General features: G+C 36.3%; 1 protein-coding gene across 6 annotated transcripts; it reads right to left on the reverse strand.

The window, feature by feature from the left end:
• On the reverse strand, window positions 1-24,251 carry LOC137952357 (NAC transcription factor 32-like). 6 transcript variants are annotated; one of them, XM_068799501.1, is made up of 11 exons: window positions 24,055-24,251; window positions 23,575-23,858; window positions 22,835-23,383; window positions 22,507-22,625; window positions 16,492-16,616; window positions 13,629-16,358; window positions 13,424-13,538; window positions 10,647-11,030; window positions 10,451-10,558; window positions 5,567-5,687; window positions 1-2,405 (listed from the first exon to the last, which is right to left on the reverse strand). In XM_068799501.1, the coding sequence occupies exons 1-3, from the start codon at window positions 24,206-24,208 to the stop codon at window positions 23,003-23,005; spliced, it is 819 nt and encodes a 272-aa protein (XP_068655602.1). In that variant the 5' UTR covers window positions 24,209-24,251; the 3' UTR covers window positions 1-2,405; window positions 5,567-5,687; window positions 10,451-10,558; window positions 10,647-11,030; window positions 13,424-13,538; window positions 13,629-16,358; window positions 16,492-16,616; window positions 22,507-22,625; window positions 22,835-23,002. The 6 variants fall into 6 exon arrangements, with proteins under 6 accessions (XP_068655602.1, XP_068655604.1, XP_068655601.1 ...); XM_068799500.1 differs by lacking the exons at window positions 1-2,405; window positions 5,567-5,687 and having other exon boundaries at window positions 9,612-10,558; XM_068799498.1 differs by lacking the exons at window positions 1-2,405; window positions 5,567-5,687; window positions 10,451-10,558; window positions 10,647-11,030 and adding an exon at window positions 11,605-13,254.
• Between the last annotated feature and the right edge of the window lie 777 nt (window positions 24,252-25,028).

Raw genomic sequence — 25,028 nt, forward strand, 5'->3', positions numbered from 1 at the left:
CATTGTACCGAGGAAGAGAACAAGGGAGGGAAGAAAGAAAGAAACAAAGCGCTCAAGCTCCATCTCGCACCGGGAAAAAAAAAACAAGAACTAGACAGAAAAAAGAAGAAGTAAACGAAGAAAGGGAAGAAAATCGAGAAAAAGCGAATGGAGAGAAACAATAAGAAAATATATTATATAAAAAAATAGGGAAAGGGGAGACCTCAATGGACAAAAGCTAAAAGGAATGAGGGAGCAGAAAAATCCTTGGTCAAGAGAATTAAGAGAACGAAACTCAGAGAATTCAAAGGAAGAAAAGAATAAAGAAAAAGATGGGATGACGGTAATTTCCTATGTAGTCCAGTGAAATGGTAGAAAGATTGGTCGCATCTTCTTCATCCAAAAGAAAAAGAAGTAATAACGGTTTCCCCCACCAACGATGGTAAGGAAGATCTCAACACCTCTCTCCGACACACTCTCAAAAAGATTAGAACTGCTTTGGGCTAGCATAATTTTAGCCATCGAGCCATCACAAGAGAGAGATAGAGAGGATTGGTCTTTTCATCTTCCTCAAGAAAGACAGAAGAATTGGAAGAAATACCTTGAGGAAGAGAACGGAGAGAAGATAAAAGAAAAGAAACATTAGAAGCTAGAGAGTACAGCACAGGAGTTCTGCATTTGGTGAGAAAAAAAACGAGACATATGAAAATTAGAACAAGAAAAAGAAAAGAAGAATGGAAGAAATTAAGATCAAGAGAAAAAGAAAGAATAGAGAGACATAGAAGAGGCGAGAAGAATTAAAAAAGAGACGCATAGAGAGAAGTCAATAGCAGTTCTGGCCTTTTTGGACAAGGAGGCTGATTTAATGGTTTTTTTAAACTCAAGCTTTAATGGTTTTGAAAACTGATTTTCCATTTTAAGCACTGAACCAAAGTGATTAAAAAGGTTTAAAAATGCATGTTCTGGCATCATAATACTAAATCGCAAGAATGAATCCATACTCGAAGTAAAGAGCTTAATATGAATAAAAATTGCCTTCATTCCCATTAACAAAGAAGAATTCCACTAATTTTGACTTTACAACAGTAACAAAGCTTGCGCCAATAAGTTTTTTGAGTTGGGAGTTGATTCTGAGAAACAGGACAGCCACCCAGAAAAGCTGTATACGATGGGCCACACATGGAATCACACCCCTTAACAAGTTTGGGCACTCCTTTCTGCACATGAAACAGTAAAACAAAAGAAGAAGACAAGAAGACAAGCAACACACAAAAAAAAAAAAGGGGAACATTAACTATCGCATTGTCATAAAGAGAAAACAATGAAGAATCAGTTTTGCTGTTGAACACCTTAGGATTTTTTTTCTCAATGAATGCTGACCCCATATCCCAATGATAATTGAACCAATACCTGTATTTAATTGAATGTGTATACACAACAAAAACAAAAACCACCAACCAGCCAAGTCATGGTAACATGCTTATCAGAACTACTCCATATTACCTAACCAACTTATCACTTATCCCTGAGAACAACAAAGATTCCTCCTATCTTAAACTATCTCATCACAACCTTCCGATCACTATACCTTATGACCATTACTCCTTTCTCTCCTATTTACAGAACAGCACTCTGAATCAAGTAATGTCAGGGATTTTAATTTCCTTACGACAATATCCTCATTTTCCTTTAAAAACAAAAATAAACTCTTCAAAATGCTCTTAAATTTTAGTCCCTTTTGTCCATTGTCAAGCATTCAAGTGATACAATTTATGACTAGCAGGGAACAAGAATAAAAAAACAACAAGTTTGAATAGAAGCTTGTCATAATCCAAATAAGAATTTAGAAACAATAAGTTTGAACAGAAGCTTGACAGATCCAAATAAGCATCTAGAAACAACAAGTTTGAACAGAAGCTTGACAGAATCCACTATAAGTACATGGATTCAAGTTTGATGTGTATGACCCAGACATGGAGTAGGAGAGATGGAAGACAGCATGCAAAGACCCAAAAAGTTTAAAAATAAGTCCCCCCTAATTATCCTGAATGACCATCCTGCAAAGCAAAGAACACTTCCACTAGGGAAAATAGACAGTGATGCTTTTACTAACAATAGAAGAAACAAGTAAGAACGTTGCCTCTTTCTGCAACAAAGCTTACTTTTAACTTGTCATCGAGTCAGTGACAACAATAAACAATGTGTTACCAGGGGCAAATTTGTTGCTACCAATACCCCTTACAGTAACAACCCAACAACTTTTTTGTTTTGTTTTTTTGAACGTTGATCACACTCATATGCTACACCCTTTCCTCCAGTGAGACTTAATACAAAACCTCACACAAAACACCCCTCACACCCCGATGTAGCCATTAAGCCAAAGGCCCAATCTAACAACACTGCAACTTTTTCCAAAGAAAATACACCTGAAACAATGTAAGGTTAAAGAGCATCATTAGTGCCTCTCAAAGCCAGCTACTTTTGTTTGCAGCTTGATTATTTTATGTCGTCCCTCTTTTATGCAATAAATTATCTCGCCATCATAAAACATATAAATATAACTTCAACAAAAATCAGGCTTGTCCATTGACAGTGATGATCACGAGTCTGTACCTTTGAAAAGCAACTAAAAAGAAAAAACAATTTTTTTTCTTCAATATTTAGATTCCACCAGCAATGAGTAAAATGTTCTCCGCAAACTGCTGGAGTTGAACAAACAGGAAAGGGTTATCCTAGTTTGGCCGTAGAATGAATAGCCTCAATTAGCAGTGGCAGTACTCGAAACTTCCACAGTGTCTGTGAGTTGATAATTTAAGAATTCAGTGCCAGATTTTTAATAATACTATGTATCCAATTTAAGTTTAAACTTCAGACCTTTGCCGAGAAAAAAATGAGAATAGCAATCTCCAGAGATTGATGAGTCATACAACTTTTTTTTTTTTTAATGACATTTTCAAAAACACATTCCCTCACCCATCTCTGTTTAAGGTAACCAGTTAACCCCTTGGTCGAATGCTTCATATTCTTATTTGCGTTCAAAATATATATTTATACATATGTTTCAAATAGCATTATGTTTGCAATAAGATCTAGATGCCACTACCACACTCAATGAAAGCAGCACCAACTGAACTAACGAATTGGAGTAAAAAAATTAAAAAAAAAATCTTCCGAATAACCCTTTTTGGGGATTGCAAATATGTAAACATCATGACCATCATTACTAACTCCTCATCACTAGATGGCAAACATAAAGAGAGAGCACAAGAACAATTTTATACGACATATTTCAAAATATCCACATCGGACATGGCTGACTACATCGAAATTACCATGCCAAGTCCGTGATGATGCCACATTGGTTAAATGACAGAAAACCAATTAATTTCTCCATCAGAAATAAAACATACTGCAAAGTTAACTGGGCACAATTAGTATCTGAATGATGCACATATCATACATTTTAAAACGAAATTACATACTCATCTTTCACAATCACTATTTATCAAAACGATGGAAAGATACTGAATGATCAACTCTCCTTTTTCCAAAAAAAATCAGGCATGATTTAACATGCAAGAGAAAAGGGTGGTGCAAAGGATACAATGAACCCCTAGCCATCCAATACAGAAGGATGAAGCCCACATGTTGGTTGGATGATGAAAAAAAAAAATGTTTCCAAACAATGTAAGAATCTAAAAGCTTCATTACCTTTAGAAAGCTACGTACTCAAAAAATATATTGCTGATATTACTTGCTCTAGTGAATTCAAAGAAGCACATAACAAATGTTTTTCAAAGAATGTAAGAAACTAAAAGCTTCATTAACTTTAGAAAGCTATATGCTCAAAAAATATATTGCTTGCTCTAGTGAATTCAAAGAAGCACAGCCGGTACACACCCACAAGAAAACTCATATAGACCAATTTCCCTAAGAAATCAAGATCTTCACTTCACTTTCACTGTAGCTTTTATTTGACATCAATAGAGCACTTTTCCCTTAATAGGTCTATCATAGGTGAAAAATTGCATTATTACAAACAGAATCCAAGTGGAGTCTGTATAGTGGACGTCTAACCAATTCAAAATATCCTTGGAATCACTTATCTTCATTTTCCAAATTGAAAGGAATTGGTCCAAGAAACGAGTTCAACAAATTAATTTCATGATACATTTTGGTGAACCTGCAGGGCAGTTCGACCACTTTTCACAATGCAAGACCCAAAGAAATAAGAATTATAAATTGGAAAAATTGCATTACGATGTCCATGGATAACAATCTGAATGTTTTAGTTAGCAGTTGAGAGTTAATTGATGTTCTTTAGGCAACTTATCTCACGTTCAAGTTCAAACAAGATTATGATAATGAAAAGAAGTTGGCTGACACATGACTATCACTTCAAGAAAAAAATAGTTCACCTTTCCCAAGTGATTGACTTTCTTAATAGGAATCACTCTCTTAAAACTATCAAAACATCATGTAGTGAATGAAGGTCACTACTGTGGCCCACATTGCACTCTGCTCGGCCACTTCCTTCCTATGAAGGCTGCTAACATGCACGACTTCATGTGGATGGCTTTGCTCGCCCTTAATTCTTGATTGATTTGAATTTTCTCCCTTTTTTTATCACCTTTTTAGCACAGATTAGTAGTTTGCTTCATTTTTTTTTTCTTTATAAAACATGTCAGTCAAGAAGAAGACCCTTGTTACCAAAAAGTGTAAATGAACTCTTTTCATATAATAACAAACAACCAATGATAAGTCAATTGAAGCTAAAAGTGCAACCATCTAAGCGTTGGTTCGTGGCCCTCAAAAGACAAAAAAAAAAAGAATTTATGTCCACCGAGTTTTGGCTACATGCCTCGACCATTATAGACCAAGAAAGAGAGCAAAAGACCAGACAACATTGCAAAAGAAAAAAAGCTTTTAAAATATGGATTGACAAGAACAAAAAACCAAAACTGATAATGGAGAGAACATGATCCAATACCCTCACAGACTGGAGAACCATAGACAACTAAGTAGATAAATGAAAGCATGCATGACGGTCACTGCACAAAGAGCTTTGAACCTAAGATCTCCCATTTATAAACACCTCACGCAAGCATTGAACCAATGCCTAAGACGATGAACTACAGGCCACATGAATGGAAATACATCTCATAGAAAAGAAAGAGCAAAAAAATGGCCAGAAGATGTTTTCACACATAAAAAAGAAATTAAATTAAAAGCAGATTTACTACTATAGCATTCACCAAGTAGATTTCTAAAATTCTACTAGTTACTACTGACAGAATGTTATTTGTTCCTTTTTTTCTTTTGAATGGTCTGAATGATATCATAACATAGTAAAGGGGATGTAGACAGTTGCACCAGATTGTATAAGAAGATTATATTATCATAGTTAAAAATTTCAAACTTCAGAAAAGAAACAGGGCACCATAAACGTGCCATCAAAAAAGAGGCCATGAAATTGTGATAATAAAATTCCAATTTCAATGTAAAGTAATCATATGGGAAACAAAAGGCGATGGATTCTCATGAAAAATACTTGTTCTGGAAAATATGTCTAGTAATTCATACATACCGCACATGAGCATGTGGAACAGGCCCCAACATTTCAACTCTATCATGTAAAGAGTGTTTCTCTCCCTCATCTCTTCCAACCATTCGCGTTTTGGTCCGTCTCCTCCAATGATGAAGCGGACCTTTCACCAACATTTTTCCCCATTAGAGAGAGAGAGAGAGAGACACTAAAAGAAAGCTGATAGTAAACAGCCTATAAAATCCTACCTAGTAGATGGTTTCTTTATCAATTATATTCGCCCAATTTCACTTTGAAGCCATAAAAAATACACATGTAGGAAAAGAACTACTCAGATATCTAGAGGCATATTCTACTTACTTGTATAAAAGACCCAGGAACCGCCGTTAAAAAATCTGATAGGTCAACGTAACCTCCAAAAGGATTATTGGCAATAAAGTTCCATTTAACAGTAACACTTGAAGCACCACTTTAGAGATCACATAATTCACGCAAGAAAACAATAACCAAATTCAGGAATGAACCAAATCATAACAGTGGCATATGGTTCCCATCTGAAGGTAGATCAGCTGGTGCGGGCACCATGAAGTCACAATCCCAAAGCTGATCAGCAAAGTGATCATCAGAGGGCTCATAATTCTCGATAACAACAGATGATTCTTGCATCTTTCCTGAGCATCTAGCTGTATCCGTTGGCGAGTGTGTAGAGAAATATGACACACTCGTGGTGCTGCTCAGGAGGTTATCATGGGAGGAAGGCACCGAATAACTGATCTGACCATCAAACTGTTGCGATGTTCCAATGTCATGGTAATCCCAAAGCTGATCAGCAAAGTGATCATCAGATGGCTCATAATACTCGATAACAACAGATGATTCTTGCATCTTTCCTGAGCAATTTGCCGTATCCGTTGGCGAGTCTTTAGATAAATACGATGCAGTCGTAGCGCTGCTCACGATGTCATCATGGGAGGAAGTAATTCACTATTACTAAACCCTTATATGTCAATAAGTAATTACATAAACCCTAAATCCATTCACTATTACTAAACCAAAGTTACATGAATAATGTATAAGGACCCAAGTTTTAACTTATAAAAAAGGTTCTCATTTTCGAATAGGCGGGGACCACTATCTTATAAAAATGAACGGCCTAATCTTTCAAGTTCCATCTCGTTCCCAACCTGATGATCACCCCACCCCTACTTCGAGGGCGGGGGATGTCTTTTATGTGGTTATGTTTATTTCTTTATAATAATTTAAATTTAATTATTAATAAAAGAATTGGTAAGGTAGTATTTTAACAAGTACAGGGTGCATTACTCTTAGGGGGGGGTTTAATGCATGTACCTAGTGCATGTGAAAGTGAGAGTGAGTCACTTCTTAGTGTTAGAATGGTAGCCTGTGTTAATGCCCAAAATCAAAATTGTAGTGTAGCAAGAGAACGAGTTACTTTTTTATAATATACCTAAACAAATATTTAACCAAAACAAGCATGGTTACTACCCTAACTAGTAATTTAATGTAGTATTAAGATATATTAATATACTAATTAATTAAATAAAATATTCTATTAATAAATTAAGATAGATTTTGTGTAGTCTAAATTAATACAATAATTATGTATGACAATTAACTGGTGCAATAATTAATTATAAAAATAGATAAATAAAAAATAAATATAGTGTAATATTTTATATAAGATATATTTTACATAGACTTAATTCAAAATATATTTCCAAAATAAAAATTAGTTTAATTAATGTCAAAAAACAGAATAATTAAACATAAATACTTGAACAAATTGTTTACTTTTACAATATTTTAATTGCCACTCTTAAATCACAAATTTAATATTGTTATAAAAATTATTAGTATAATAAATACATATAATATTTTCGTAAAATCATAAGATAATTTTTATGTAGTATAAATTAATGAATTATTTCCAAAAAATTAAAAATCGTTAGTTGAATTAATGATAAAAATTAGAATAATTAAAAAAAATATATGATCAATAACTTGCTTTCACAATATTTTAATTACCACTCTTAAATCAATAATTTTATACAGTAATAAAATTAATAAATATAATTAATTAATTAATATAGTATCTCCAAAAAAAATTAGTTTAATTAATTTCAAAAAACAGAATAATTAGTATAATAAATACATATAATATTTTAGTAAAAGCATAAGATAATTTTTATGTAGTATAAATTAATAAATTATTTCCTCAAAATTAAAAATCGTTAGTTTAATTAATGATAAAAATTAGAATAATTAAACAAAAATACATGATCAATTACTTACTTTAACAATATTTTAATTACCACTCTTAAATCAATAATTTAATACAGTAATAAATTTAATAAATATAATTAATTAATTAATATAATATCACCACAAAATTAATCATCAATAGTTTATTTACTGATAAAAATTGAATAATAAAAAAAAACACTTGATCAATTGCTTACTTTAACAATATTTTAATTACAACTTTTAAATAGTTAATTTCATTTTGTAAAAAAAGAGAGAATATTATAAATAAATATAATATAATATTCTATTAATAACTTCAAATAGATTGTACGTAGTATAAATTAATAATATATTTCCACAAAAAATAAAATTATTAGCTTAATTAATAGTAAAAATAGAATAATTAAACAAAAATGCTCGATAATGAACGGAATTAATAATGAGCGAGAGCGAGAGGGAGATGGAAGACCGAGAGCGCCGAGATGAGAATGGGATCCACTTTTGCGAGCTGGTTTCGATCATGATTGAGCCTGACGACTTGTACCGATTATCAAGCTTAACTTGGAGCTCAACTCAACTCTTATCCATTTTTTTTTTACAAAGGCAAAAGAAATTTTCCTTCCCTCGCTTTAATTTCATTTCATTGGTGTTGGAGTACTCTAAGGAGGGTTGGGAACTTGGGATCCCTCCCTTTTATTGTATTCATCTAAAGTTAAAAGGTGAAAAAGAGTACAATTTAACTTTTGTTAGGTTAAGTTTCCAACTAATATTTTCATACAAGAAAATTAGTAGAATAGAATTGGTAGGGGCGGCGCGCACGTGTACTTTTCTGTGTTAGTGTTTGCAATAAAAAATACAATGCAAAATACTTTTTTTTGTGTTAGTATGTATAATAGAAAGTGCCGATATAATTTTCATTAATAAAATATTTTGATAAATTAAAATTTTAGAACTTTTACTTGACTTTTTTATTAATTATTTACGGGTCGATTAAAACTCTTAGGCCATTGCCAATCACTTGGACAAGATGACCTCCCCTTTCATCTCCTTTTTTCATCATTATACCAAGGAAGAGAATAAGGGAGGGAAGAAAGAAACAAAGCGCTCAAGCTCCATCTTGCACTGGAGAAGAAAAAAACAAGAACTAGACTGAAAAAAGAAGATGTAAACAAAGAAAGGGAAGAAAATTGAAAGAAAGCGAAAGGAGAGAGACAATAAGAAAATATATTATAAAAAAAAAAAAAAACAAAGAATGGGGAGACCTCCATGGACAAAAGCTAAAAGGAATGAGGGAGCAGAAAAATCCTTGGTCAGGAGAATTAAGAAAACGAAACTCAGAGAATTCACAGGAAGAAAAGAATAAAGAAAAAGATAGGGATGACGGTACTTTTCAATGTAGTCTAGTGAAATGGAAGAAAGATTGGTCGCATCTTCTTTGTCTAGAAAAAAAAATATTAGAAATAAAAGAAGTAATTATGGTTTCCCCCACCAACGATGGTAAGGAAGATCTCAACACACTCTCTAAAAGATTAGAACTGCTTTGGGGTGGCATAATTTTTTTTGTTTTTGAATGTTGACCACACACGTATGCTACACCCTTTCCTCCAGTGAGACTTAATACCAAAACCTCACATTGAACACTAGCACGACCCTAGTGAATTCAAAAAATTTATTGCTTATATTGCTTGCTCTAGTGAATTCAAAGAAGCACATCCGACAAGCACCCACAAGGAAACTCACACAGACCAATTTCCCTAAGAAATTAAGATCTTCACTTTCAGTGTAACTTTTATTTGACATCAATAGAGCACTTTTCCCTTCATAGGTCTATCATAGGTGAAAAATTGCTACCAACATAATCCAAATGGAGTCTGTCTAGTGGAAGTCTGACCAGTTCAAAATATCCTTGGAATCACTTATCTTCATTTTCCAAACTAAAAGTAATTGAGTCCAAGAAATGAGTTTAGCAGATGAATTTCATAATACATTTTGGTAAACCAACAGGGCAGTTCGACCACTTTTCACAATGTCAGACCCAAAGAAATAAGAATTTATAACTTGGCAAATTACATTTAGTTGATTACGATGGTCATGGAAAACAATCTGAATGTCTTAGTTAGCAGTTGAGAGTTCATTGAGGCTCATAAAAGATTATGATAATGAAAAGAAGCTAGCTGACACATGACTACAACTTCAAGAAAAAAATAATTCACCTGTCCCAAGTGATTGACTTTCTTAATAGGAATCACTCTTTTAAAACTATCAAAACTTCATGTAGTGATTGAAGATCACTACTGTGCCCCACATTGCACTCTGCACGGCCACTTCCTTCCTATGAAGGGTGCTAACATGCAAGACCTCCTGTGGATGGCTCTGCTCGCCCTTAATTCCCGATTGATTTTAATTTTCTCCCTTTTTAGATCACCACTTTTAGCACAGATTAGTAATTTTCTTTATACTTTATTTTGCTTTATAAAACATGATAGTCAAGAAGAAAATCTTTGTTACCAAAGCAGCCAATCACTGGCCAGCAGAATAGAAGGAAATAACCTGAAGTACACCCAGTCTCAGGCTAGATAATAGATGGTAAAAGTATCAAAGGTGTAGACTAGGAGATGCTTACAGACAAACAAAAGTAAAAGAAGGATTTTCAGCACACACCTCAACAAATCGCTTTCCAGTTTCCTTGCTCTGCCGATGAAGTCTTCAGCAACATTTGCAAAAAAACTTTCACCTAGACTTCCTGATTCCTTCTGCTTTTCAGATGTCCTGCATCATTTCCAAAAACTCAAGTTAAAGCTGGAAATCAATGTGTATGATAATGCCTCTATTGCAATCAGGTAGGAGCAGTACTGACGTGCCCTCATGGTTAGAATTTAAACAAGAATCACTTCCTCAGGAATATACAATACAGCATGCATCTCCTACGGCTAGTCTAGCAGCAAAGAATGTCAGTGTCTCATATTCTGATGTTGCATCTGCAGATAACATTGCTGCTGGTAAGGCGCGAAGTAGTTGCTGCACCAGCTGTGGGTTCAAAATGAGCCTCCTCCTAGGACGAGGTATGTATAGTCCCTCTTCAAACATTTCTGCTTCATCTTCCCACAGCAATAGGAAACAAGAAGTGAAGCTCTTACAGAGTCCATAACATACAAAACAGTACTTGCACTATTAAATCAATATCCTTTCAACCTTCTCAGCCCGTCGATTCGTAGCTTGTGCCCAATCCAATTCTGCTTCACTGCAAAAACAAAGAGTTATATAATTTACAAACCAATTCCACAGTAGAACAGTCAATCACTTGCTCACAAAAGATCCTTGGAAACCCAACAGTAACTTGCTTTATAGGAAAGCAAGCATCTAGCTTCCAACAACACCACCCCACAGGAAGGAGAAGTCTAACAAATAACTCCCTTGACTGTGATTAACCCAATTATCTATCAGATGCTAAAAAACCAGAAACCCAATGATTCCAGAGAACGGGTATAGCAATAATGATTCTACAACAAGTTTTTATGCAATTAAGCCAATTCTTTATTACCACCTGATGGTTTGAAGCCTCTGGAATCGGTTTGTTACTTCTTAGTGCCATGTCAGAAGTTCTGATATGGAGTTTTTGCGCTTTTTTGGTCTCACAATAGCCAAGCTATGGTCAACAACTGGAGGAGCTAAGGAAGAAGGCAAATGCTCACTTGCTGATACTGCAGTCCATCCAGCATTTGCTTGATCAGCTACTACAGAATATGAGGTCAGAGGCAAGCTCTCCGGAGCCTCTCCAAAAAAAATTTGTTGAGCAGCCATTTTAGCATTCCTCCTTCAACTGTCCAGCCCATCATACATACCGAGGATCTGCCCATTTTCATAGGTTCCATATTGTTTAAACCAGGAAGGAGCCATCTGTGGATTAACAGGAGCCTGGATTCCAGTTCCTCGAAAAGCTGCTACACTGAGATGACCAGTATAGTCTTGCATTGAAATGCCTCCATCCGGAGGCTGAGAAGAAGTATTAGCACTTTTATCTTCCTTTACCTCCGATGCAAAGCAGAGCATTTTAGAATCAGACGAGCTATCATTGTTCATAGCATCTCTACCACTTGTCCCATATCCATAGATAAAACGCTGACCTGTTTTACCAATAGATTGTTGAGTATCAAGACCAGAATCGGTCACTTTTTAAGTCTTTTGACACCTTTCCTATTTGGATCAGCCTCTGCTTCCCTCATCACTTGCATTTGGTGCAGTAAACAGTAATTTTGATGTGGAAGACTTGAGGGGTGTAGAGAACAGCAAAAAGCTTCTATATCAATATTGGAAGTGAAGGTAACGGGAGGGGGGACTGTTTGGGATGGTTCCTGCTGATGCGAATGGACAACTGATGAGAGAGAACCGGTAAGTTCTGACTGTTGCTGTCCACCAGCTGTTTGTTGGGTTAGGTCAGCTCTCTCAGAATGGGAGGTGCTAACTTTACCTGCTTGTTGCTCTTCCCCACAAGGCGACAACTGTGAGTTGACAGAACATGCACCAAATTGTGATGACGCATCTCCACCTTTCTTGACACTCCAATCATCTTTCTTTGCTGTAGCCCATGGTGTTCCTTCCAAACTGTTTTCTAATGGACGCATAGATTGGAAAAGATTGGGAGGAGCCTTTTGCTGTGGGCCTAGACGTTGCTGAGATAGAACACTGGTCCATACCTTATGTAACATCTTTGAGAAACCACCACCTTGCTGTGTGACAGTGGATTCTTGTTGGCCTGAACTTCTTATAAAAGTAGTATTAGCATTCAAATGATGGGACCGAGTAACATCAATCAGGTAAGGCCTAGAAGCAAGATTAAGAGGACCACGAAGAGATTCCTGAGCAGACTGACCAGCTGAAGCTCCATCATGAGAGTTACGGGTACCTCCAAATCTGGAAACGAGTTTACTTTGTGAATTGAAATCAGACTGATTCCCAAATGGAAGGTTTGACGATTGATCCATCCCTACTTGCTTGGCACCACTAGAAACTTGTCGCTGTGGCTGATGACACGGAAAAGCAATGGGAGATGAAGTGGATCCACCCTGCATGGTTGAACCTGCGGCTTCATTGCCTGTTTGTGCTGGAATATTGGGTCTGATATGGTTACTGTGTTCCCAATGTTCCTGTTGTGTCATTTCCATAACAAAGCCTGAGTAGTGCCAGAAGGTGTCCGCGCCTTGTCCCCAGAATCCGGATCAATCTGGCCTCAATTCAGTTCATTAACTCTTTGGCTACTTGCCGTTGGCTGTCGTTGAGATGGGAGCCCCAGCCGTAAACCAAAACCTTGAGAGATAGCTGATTGTTTACCAAGAATATGAGATGCAGACGCATCAGAACCAACTGATTCAGGTCTGTCTGAGGCATTAACGTCAGATGAGCCAAAATGTGCTGCATTGTTCTCCCTTGACTTGACCACCTTATGAAGAAGCTCAAGCATGTTTTGGCTGCGAAGTTCAACTTTTGATACAGTACCGAATAATAAACACTCTCTATGAAATCAATTGAATGCCAGATTCTGTTCTATTATTTTCTAGGAAAGTGAAGCCATGCAATGTAATTAATAAAAAGGTATCACATTTGCCCACAAAATAAAAGAAGGTGAGACACTGGCACCTTGTCTGGACGGTCAAGCGTACAAACCAGCTGAACTATCAAAGGAAGTAGATGTTCTAGACTCAAAGCCAGAATGAACATCTCTGGAAACCGGCTCCCCTGCTTTTGAGTTCCTCTGCAGATACAACATACATGTACTGAGAAGGAAGAAGAAAAGGAAAATTAAGGAGAAAAAAAAAACTAAAAGATTAACTGTCTCATTCACCTTCTCCATGTCAGCACCACTGTTTAGAACAACCTGGCCAGAGAATTTTGATTGCCCAAGATAACCTTGCTCCTGACCTATCGTTCCTTGACTAGCTTGCTGCAGCAAGCCCTGCGAATTTGAAAATTGTCTTGTGCTTTCATCAGATTCAATTGCCACATTTCCCATTGGATGGTACTGAAACTTACGGTATACAGGAGCTTTTCGACCAACCTGACCGGAAGATTTTTGGTTCCCACTAGCTGAAGGACGGGAATCACTTGCATTTAACCAGGCATTCTCTTTCAGACCAACCCTGTGACAGTATTTTGGCCAGGATGACCAAAGATAAAGCTATCACTTGAGATCACCTTCTGAAGACAATTGTCTTGTTTCTTATCACATTCACCTGACACTCTATCAGAATTACCTGAGGATAATTCCTGAACTTGTTGGGCCTTTGTCCGAGGTTGATATTTTCCTAAATTTTCATTTCTTCTATAATTCAAAGAAGAATCAACAATGCGTTTTTCAAAATCGAGTTGTTGATTATTTAGGAATTGTTGACTAATACCCTGACTGGCCTTTGAAACACCTGAACCAGTTACAACATTAAGGTTATTCACAAATGAATCTTCTCCACGGCCATGCGGACTGCCTGCAACCTGTTTTTGTTCAAACCGACCAGTTGCATTAGAGAATGGCAAGCCACCAACATTACTATCATTAGCTCTCCACATACCATCATCATGAGCCCTCTCCGTGTGTATAGGCCTCTATTGGTGGTCATTGCTCTGTGAATCTCCATTCAGTGAAAGTGTCTCATTAATATTCCAACCATTTGGCTTAGACCCACCGGTGCTATACGAAGTCATACTCCGCTGTTGGGCCCAAGGGCCCCGCATGTTCTGCAAAGTCAGTTCCATATCTGAACTGGGTGCCGCATTAGTTGATTGTTCAAATATTTGACCTCACCAAGCACCTTCTGTAACAGTTCCCACATGCATGGCAGTTTGACCCTGAAGACTACCCTCAGGTGGCTTTTATGAGGCACTCGGATCTAACCATCGTCCCTGTTGGGGTGATCTCTGAAGGGACTCAAGTGAGGTCTCAGATCTTACCCTTTCACTTGGTTCAAATGCAAATTTGGTACTTGTCAGTTGAAAGCCATCAGGACTAGCAGTGGAATCCTCAAATGAAAGAAGAGGAGTTTTGCAAATTGTTGTCCACTGTCGATGTATGATTCCCCGGTGAAAGATCTGTTTTCTTAACCACTCCACTCATCCTGTTTACCTGTGTCACTGCTGGAAGCTTCTGCTACAGTTGACTGCATAAGAGCACTCCAACTACTACTCTGAATAGATGGAAAAACATTTAAGTAATCATTACCCTCCAACTGGCTTCCGTGCAGAACTCCACTTGTACTACCACCATTATTCCGACCAAAAGCACCCCAGATGCCATCTGAACTAAACAAGATCTTCTCCTCTGTAGGATCTAGACTAACAGCTCCCAGAGAGGGAACAACCTGTGTGGAAAATTTTTGCTCCATGGTTCCAGCCCAACCAATATGATCTTGCCTTCCATGAAATTCTTGTGTTGAAGAGTTCCTTGCAAGAGAATTAACTTGATGAAAATTGCCTAAAATAACACCATTGCCAAAGGTATCCACAGGAACTTGGCCAAACAATTTTTTTCCCTGAAAACCTTGTTTTGATGCTAAACTACCATCCTGTAAGCGAACCTGATATGCAAATACATTAGATTGATCACTCTCAAAAGAATTAAAAGCAGCAGCATGCATCATCTATTTCTCTACTTGGCTCCCCCCTTTTCTGTTCAACAGATCTGACCCATCTTGAGAAATCCCTTGAATATAAGGAAAATGATTCAAAGAACCACTTCTTGCACTTGCTACAGGAGCTCCATAAAGAGATTGGTCAACTTGTTGCTGCGGAACGAAGCCCGTTGAACATAAAGCCTGACTCCGGTCCTGTGAAAACATAAGCCCATTGGGAAACCCTTGCACTGTAGGAGAAGGACCACCCCGATGGACCCAGTTCATGCTAGCACCAAACACTTGAGAGGCATTTGACAACTTAGGGTCACCTCCGATTATCTCAATTGGCCATGTATAATTAGATGAATTGTGTATATTTACTGCACCATTCGTAAAACCAGGTAACTGATCCCCAGTCGAATGTCTAGTGATTGCAGACAACTGAGTCACGACATTTTTTTGTCTCGCTTCCTGCTCTAGTTGTTGAAGTTGTTGTTGCCTCTAAAGCTCTTGAAATTGCTTGTACATAAGTTGTCGTTGCCATAACTGCATATCATTCATTCCTGACAGTTGTCGTGACGGATGTTGTGGCATACCAAACTGTTGGCCCCACATGAGCTGCGGTCTACTACAAAGGAAGTCAAATTTAACAGAAGCTTCAACAATGTCAAATCTTTCAGAATTTCTTGTAGAAGCCAAGCGCTGTTCATGTGCATTCCCTTGTTGTAGTTCAAGAATAGATAAGCTTCTTGAAGTTAAATTAAGCCATTCAGGTATTGTTTCTTCCCCCTGAAACTCTGTCTGATTGGGCCTTGACGGAAGACACTGAGAACTACGCACGTAGCCATTGAAACTCTGTTGCTCATTTTTTGTTTGACTCTTAACAAACTCCTGCCTCAGTTGCAACTGTGCAATGTCATCACCAAGTGGCAACCCTGAAGACTGCCAACCATTTCCTCTCTCAGAATCTCCTAAAACCAGTGCATCACAAAATTTGTTAAGAAAAATTAAAAAAAATATATCACATTTAAAAAGACGATAACTAGACCTTGACAATAACAAATTAGGACATAGAGCATTACAAAAACCTTGACTATCATATACCTGATGCATGAAGATTGTAGTTCTTTGTCGAAGAATTCGGAGCAGCTCCATTTTGTCTATGCACCCCGACGATTGTTGTTAAAAACAGGCCAATTCCCACTCGGAACTTTTGATTGATGCTGACCCTAGATCATATTGCTTTCTCAAAAAAAAAAAACTAATAGAGTAGAATTGGTAGGGGTGGTGCAAAAGTGTACTTTTTGTGTTAGTGTTCGCAATAAAAAATACAGTGTAAAGTATTTTTTTTTTTGTTAGTATGTATAATAGAAAGTGCCGATATAATTTTTATTAATAAAATATTTTTAAAATTTTAAATTTTATAACTTTTACTGACCTTTTTATTAATTATTTATGGGTCGATTAAAGCTCATAAGCCATTGCCAATCACTTGGACAAGATGACCTCCCTTTCGTCTCCTTACAATGCTTCTCCCTTTTCATCATTGTACCGAGGAAGAGAACAAGGGAGGGAAGAAAGAAACATAGCGCTCAAGCTCCATCTCGCACCGGGAAAAAAAAAAACAAGAACTAGACAAAAAAAGAAGAAGTAAACGAAGAAAGGGAAGAAAATCGAGAAAAAGCGAATGGAGAGAGACAATAAGAAAATATATTACATAAAAAAATAGGGAAAGGGGAGACCTCAATGGACAAAAGCTAAAAGGAATGAGGGAGCAGAAAAATCCTTGGTCAAGAGAATTAAGAAAACGAAACTCAGAGAATTCAAAGGAAGAAAAGAATAAAGAAAAAGATGGGATGATGGTAATTTCCAATGTAGTCCAGTGAAATGGTAGAAAGATTGGTCGCATCTTCTTCATCCAAAAGAAAAAGAAGTAATTACGGTTTCCCCCACAAACGATGGTAAGGAAGATCTCAACACCTCTCTCCGACACACTCTCAAAAAGATTAGAACTGCTTTGGGCTAGCATAATTATAGCCATCGAGCCATCACAAGAGAGAGATAGAGAGGATTGGTCTTTTCATCTTCCTCAAGAAAGACAGAAGAATTGGAAGAAATACCTTGAGGAAGAGAACGGAGAGAAGATAAAAGAAAAGAAACATTAGACGCTAGAGAGTACAGCACAGGAGTTCTGCATTTGGTGAGAAAAAAAGACGAGACATATGAAAATTAGAACAAGAAAAAGAAAAGAAGTGTGGAAGAAATTAAGAACAAGAGAAAAAGAAAGAATAGAGAGACATAGAAGAGGCGAGAAGAATTAAAAAAGAGACGCATAGAGAGAAGTCAATAGCAGTTTTGGCCTTTTTGGACAAGGAGGCTGATTTAATGGTTTTTTTAAACTCAAGCTTTAATGGTTTTGAAAACTGGTTTTCCATTTTAAGCACTGAACCACAGTGATTAAAAAGGTTTAAAAATGCATGTTCTGACATCATAATACTAAATCGCAAGAATGAATCCATACTCGAAGTAAAGAGCTTAATATGAATAAAAATCGCCTTCATTCCCATTAACAAAGAAGAATTCCACTAATTTTGACTTTACAACAGTAGCAAAGCTTGCGCCAATAAGTTTTTTGAGTTGGGAGTTGATTCTGAGAAACAGGACAGCCACCCAGAAAAGCTGTATACGATGGGTCACACATGGAATCACACCCCTGAACAAGTTTGGGCACTCCTTTCTGCACCAGAAACAGTAAAACAAAAGAAGAAGAGAAGAAGACGAGCAACACACAAAAAAAAAAGGGGAGCATTCACTATTGCATTGTCATATAGAGAAAACAATGAAGAATCAGTTTTGTTGTTGAACACCTTAGGATTTTTTTTCTCAATGAATGCTGACCCCATATCCCAATGATAATTAAACCAATACCTATATTTAATTGAATGTGTATACACAACAAAAACAAAAACCACCAACCAGCCAAGTCATGGTAACATGCTTATCAGAACTACTCCATATTAGCTAACCAACTTATCACTTATCCCTGAGAACAACAAAGATTCCTCCTATCTTAAACTATCTCATCACAACCTTCCGACCACTATACCTTATGACCATTACTCCTTTCTCTCCTATTTACAGAACAGCACTCTGAATCAAGTAATGTCAGGGATTTTAATTTCCTTACGACAATATCCTCATTTTCCTTTAAAAACAAAAATAAACTCTTCAAAATGCTCTTAAATTTTAGTCCCTTTTGTCCATTGTCATGCATTCAAGTGATACAATTTATGACTAGCAGCGAACAAGAATATAAAAACAACAAGTTTGAACAGAAGCTTGTCATAATCCAAATAAGAATTTAGAAACAACAAGTTTGAACAGAAGCTTGACAGATCCAAATAAGAATCTAGAAACAACAAGTTTGAACAGAAGCTTGACAGAATCTACTATAAGTACATGGATTCAAGTTTGATGTGTATGACCCAGACATGGAGTAGGAGAGACGAAAGACAACATGTAAAGAACCAAAGAGTTTAAAAATAAGTCCCCCCCCCCCCCCCCCCCCCACTAATTATCCTGAATGACCATCCTGCAAAGCAAAGAACACTTCCACTAGGGAAAATAGACAATGATGCTTTTACTAACAATAGAAGAAACAAGTAAGAACGTTGCCTCTTTCTGCAACAAAGGTTCCTTTTAACTTGTCATCGAGTCAGTGACAACAATAAACAATGTGTTACCAGGGGCAAATTTGTTGCTACCAATACCCCTTACAATAACAACCCAACAACTTTTTTTTTTTTTTTTTGAACGTTGATCACACTCATATGCTACACCCTTTCCTCCAGTGAGACTTAATACAAAACCTCACACAAAACACCCCCCACACCCCGATGTAGCCATTAAGCCAAAGGCCCAATCTGACAACACTGCAACTTTTTCCAAAGAAAATACACCTGAAACAATGTAAGGTTAAAGAGCATCATTAGTGCCTCTCAAAGCCAGCTACTTTTGTTTGCAGCTTGATTATTTTATGTTGTCCCTCTTTTATGCAATAAATTATCTCCCCATCATAAAACATATAAATATAACTTCAACAAAAATCAGGCTTGGCCATTGACAGTGATGATCATGAGTCTGTACCTTTGAAAAACAACTATAAAGAAAAAACAATTTTTTTCCTTCAATATTTAGATTCCACTAGCAATGAGTAAAATGTTCTCCGCAAACTGCTAGAGTTGAACAAACAGGAACGGGTTATCCTAGTTTGGCCGTAGAATGAATAACTTCAATTAGCAGAGGCAGTACTCGAAACTTCCACAGTGTCTGTGAGTTGATAATTTAAGAATTCAGTGCCAGATTTTTAATAATACTATGTATCCAATTTAAGTTTAAACTTCAGACCTTTGCCGAGAAAAAAATGAGAATAGCAATCTCCAGAGATTGATGAGTCATACAACTTTTTTTTTTTTTTTTTAATGACATTTTCAAAAACACATTGCCTCACCCATCTCTGTTTAAGGTAACCAGTTAACCCCTTGGTCTAATGCTTCATATTCTTATTTGCGTTCAAAATATATATTTATACATATTTTTCAAATAGCATTATGTTTGCAATAAGATCTAGATGCCACTACCACACTCAATGAAAGCAGCACCAACTGAACTAACGAATTGGAGTAAAAAAATTAAAAAAAAAATCTTCCGAATATAAACATCATGACCATCATTACTAACTCCTCATCACTAGATGGCAAACATAAAGAGAGAGCACAAGAACAATTTTATACGACATATTTCAAAATATCCACATCGGACATGGCTGACTACATCGCAATTACCATGCCAAGTCCATGATGATGCCACATTGGTTAAATGACAGAAAACCAATTAATTTCTCCATCAGAAATAAAACATACTGCAAAGTTAACTAGGCACAATTAGTATCTGAATGATGCACATATCACACATTTTAAAATGAAATTACATACTCATCTTTCACAATCACTATTTATCAAAACGATGGAAAGATACTGAATGATCAACTCTCCTTTTTCCAAAAAAAATCAGGCATGATTTAACATGCAAGAGAAAAGGGTGGTACGAACCCCTGGCCATCCAATACAGAAGGGTGAAGCCCACATGTTGGTTGGATGATGAAAAAAAAAAATGTTTCCAAACAATGTAAGAATCTAAAAGCTTCATTACCTTTAGAAAGCTACGTACTCAAAAAAATATATTGCTGATATTACTTGCTCTAGTGAATTCAAAGAAGCACATAACAAATGTTTTTCAAAGAATGTAAGAAACTAAAAGCTTCATTAACTTTAGAAAGCTATATGCTCAAAAAATATATTGCTTATATTGCTTGCTCTAGTGAATTCAAAGAAGCACATCCGGCACACACCCACAAGAAAACTCATATAGACCAATTTCCCTAAGAAATCAGGATCTTCACTTCACTTTCAATGCAGCTTTTATTTGACATCAATAGAGCACTTTTCCCTTAATAGGTCTATCATAGGTGAAAAATTGCATTATTACAAACAGAATCCAAGTGGAGTCTGTATAGTGGAGTCTGTATAGTGGACGTCTAACCAATTCAAAATATCCTTGGAATCACTTATCTTCATTTTCCAAATTGAAAGGAATTGGTCCAAAAAACGAGTTCAACAGATGAATTTCATGATACATTTTGGTGAACCTGCAGGGCAGTTCGACCACTTTTCACAATGCAAGACCCAAAGAAATAAGAACTATAAATTGGCAAAATTGCATTACGATGTCCATGGATAACAATCTGAATGTTTTAATTAACAGTTGAGAGTTAATTGATGTTCTTTAGGCAACTTATCTCACGTTCAAGTTCAAACAAGATTATGATAATGAAAAGAAGCTGGCTGACACATGACTATCACTTCAAGAAAAAAATAGTTCACCTTTCCCAAGTGATTGACTTTCTTAATAGGAATCACTCTCTTAAAACTATCAAAACATCATGTAGTGAGTGAAGGTCACTACTGTGGCCCACATTGCACTCTGCTCGGCCACTTCCTTCCTATGAAGGCTACTAACATGCACGACTTCATGTGGATGGCTTTGCTCGCCCCTAATTCTTGATTGATTTTAATTTTCTCCCTTTTTTTATCACCTTTTTAGCACAGATTAGTAGCTTGCTTCGTATTTTCTTTTTCTTTATAAAACATGTCAGTCAAGAAGAAGACCCTTGTTACCAGAAAGTGTAAATGAACTGTTTGCATATAATAACAAACAACCGATGATAAGTCAATTGAACCTAAAAGTGCAACCATCTATGTGTTGGTTCATGGCCCTCAAAAGACAAAAAAAAAAAAAAAAAAGAATTTATGTCCACCGAGTTTTGGCTACATGCCTCGACCATTATAGACCAAGAAAGAGAGCAAAAGACCAGAAAACATTGCAAAAGAAAAAAAGCTTTTAAAATATGGATTGACAAGAACAAAAATCAAAACTGATAATGGAGAGAACATGATCCAATACCCTCACAGACTGGAGAACCATAGACAACTAAGTAGATAAATGGAAGCATGCATGACGGTCACTGCACAATGAGCTTTGAACCTAAGATCTCCCATTTATAAACACCTCACGCAAGCATTGAACCAATGCCTAAGACGATGAACTACAGGCCACATGAATGGAAATACATCTCATAGAAAAGAAAGAGCAAAAAAATGGCCAGAAGATGTTTTCACACATAAAAAAGAAATTAAATTAAAAGCAGATTTACTACTATAGCATTCACCAAGTAGATTTCTAAAATTCTACTAGTTACTACTGACAGAATGTTATTTGTTCCTTTTTTCTTTTGAATGGTCTGAATGATATCATAACATAGTAAAGGGGATGTAGACAGTTGCACCAGATTGTATAAGAAGATTATATTATGATAGTTAAAAATTTCAAACTTTAGAAAAGAAACAGGGCACCATAAACGTGCCATCAGAAAAGAGGCCATGAAATTGTGATAATAAAATTCCAATTTCAATGTAAAGTAATCATATGGGAAACAAAAGGCGATGGATTCCCATGAAAAATACTTGTTCTGAAAAAATATGTCTAGTAATTCATACATACCGCACATGAGCATGTGGAACAGGCCCAAACATTTCAACTCTATCATGTAAAGAGTCTTTCTCCCTCATCTTTTCCAACCGTTCGCGTTTTGGTCCGTCTCCTCCAATGATGAAGCGGACCTTTCACCAACATTTTTCCCCATTAGAGAGAGAGAGAGAGAGAGAGAGAGAGAGACACTAAAAGAAAGCTGATAGTAAACAGCCTATAAAATCCTACCTAGTAGATGGTTTCATTATCAATTATATTGGCCCAATTTCATTTTGAAGCCAAAACAAATACACATGTAGGAAAAGAACTACTCAGATATCTAGAGGCATATTCTACTTACTGGTATAAAAGACCCAGGAACCGCCATTAAAAAATCTGATAGGTCAACGTAACCTCCAAAAGGATTATTGGCAATAAAGTTCCATTTAACAGTAACACTTGAAGCACCACTTGAGAGATCACATAATTCACGCAAGAAAACAATAACCAAATTCTGGAATGAACCAAATCATAACAGTGGCATATGGTTCCATTCTGAAGATAGATCAGCTGGTGCGGGCACCATGAAGTCGTAATCCCAAAGCTGATCAGCAAAGTGATCATCGGAGGGCTCATAATTCTCGATAACAACAGATGATTCTTGCATCTTTCCTGAGCAATTTGCCGTATCCGTTGGCGAGTCTTTAGATACATATGATGCAGTCGTAGCGCTGCTCACGATGTCATCATGGGAGGAAGTCTGTCTTGGCTCCGAAGAAGTGATCAAAGCCGGACCATCAAGCTGTTGCGATGTTCCAATGCCATGCGCTGTGTCCAAATCAGTTGCACTATGTTTCCCTTTCCCACAATGGGAACGAATTCTGCATAAGGCCCAGGAATTGAAGTGCGTCTGTTGCCAATAAATAAAAGGATGATCAGTACTTAAAAAGAGAATTATACATAGAAGCCAAATAGGTAACCCAGAATTGAAGGAGAAAAGATGATGCATGCGTATCTTAATTCTTAAACCTAAACCAAGGTAAGCCAGAATTAAACGAGAAAACAAAATCAGGGCGACCTAAAGTTAAAATCCAAAGCTACCTTGCTGGGTCCGTCATGAAAATGTTGTTCGTCGGAGACGTATTCGTGCATTATCCAATCGGTCTTCTTGGCATTCTTGGGTTTAGAGTCTCCCTGCAGCTGATGGAAGACGAGCGTCCTCTTGTTGCCGACTACTCGGCCCTGGTGAGTGATCTTTTCGAAGGAGCCACTGGCCTTCCAGTAACCATTGTCCGCCTTTCGATTCGGCCGTCTTCCGTTAGGATGCTTGGCCTCCCTCGGAGTGAAAAAATACCAAACCTTCTCCCTAGCAGGAGCGTATGTTTCTGTAAAATTATAGCACGAGTTAGGATAAGACGCACGGAAAACATAGATAGAGATGGGAGGAAGAAGAAAAAACATAGACGCATCGAACTTCATTATACAGAGATGGATGATCGCTGAACATAAACTTGAAGGCTTTGAAGAAGGCGAGAGTAGAGAGCTAAAAGGAAAAGAAAAAAAAGAAAAAAAACAGGGTACCTGTGAGCTTCTGGGGATGGAAGGCGTAAACGCTAGCACGGTGGATGGGAGAATCAGACACATTCTCGGATCGAAGCATCATCGACAAGAAATGGGTAACCAGTTCGACGTCAGTGGGGTTGAATCTGAAGCCCACTGGCACAGGAAAGGACATTGGCGGCAAACTAGATTCTGCTTCTGCTTTCCGTTTCGTTCCTCTCTCCATCTTCCAAAACGTGCCTAATCTCGGTGAATCAACAGTTTTTTATAGTTTACGGTTACGGTGAGTGAAGCTTAGCCATAACCAAATCAGAAAGCTTATCTTTGGTCTGAATTGAAGTTTTTATTTGAAAGATTCTGGAGGCAGTTAATTGATTTTATCGTTATTATTATAATTATAATAATACGATTACAATTATTTCTGATTATGCATCTTAAATATTTTTATTATTATTAACCATTGATACTTAGCTAGTAATCATTAATCATTAATAAATTATTTTCTTAAACCAATTATGTTTGAATGTAAAATCTTATTTATTTCTTATAACTCAGTTACTAATTACATAAACCCTAAATCCATTCACTATTACTAAACCCTTATATGTCAATAAGTAATTAATATTACGTAATTACTATAATGAATGAATGAATAATTTTACCAAAGTTACATGAATAATGTATATGGACCCAAGTTTGAACTTATAAAAAATGTTCTCATTTTCGAATAGGCGGGGACCACTATGACATAAGATATATTTAATTCCTAATATATTTCCAAAATAAAAAAAAAAAGTTTAATTAATGTCAATAAAAGAATAATTAAACATAAATACTTGATCAATTGTTTAATTTAACAATATTTTATTTGTCACTCTTAAATCACTAATTTAATATTGTTATAAAAATAATTAGTATAATAAATACATATAATATTTTAAAAGTAAGTTGAAAATTACTATTGCTGATAATTAATTACTAGCAATATAAATAGA

Source organism: Aristolochia californica, unplaced genomic scaffold (genome assembly GCF_029961685.1).
Source record: "Aristolochia californica isolate CCGP_79_NKW_82.1479 unplaced genomic scaffold, dmAriCali1.0.hap1 SCAF_15, whole genome shotgun sequence".
Lineage (NCBI taxonomy): Eukaryota > Viridiplantae > Streptophyta > Magnoliopsida > Piperales > Aristolochiaceae > Aristolochia > Aristolochia californica.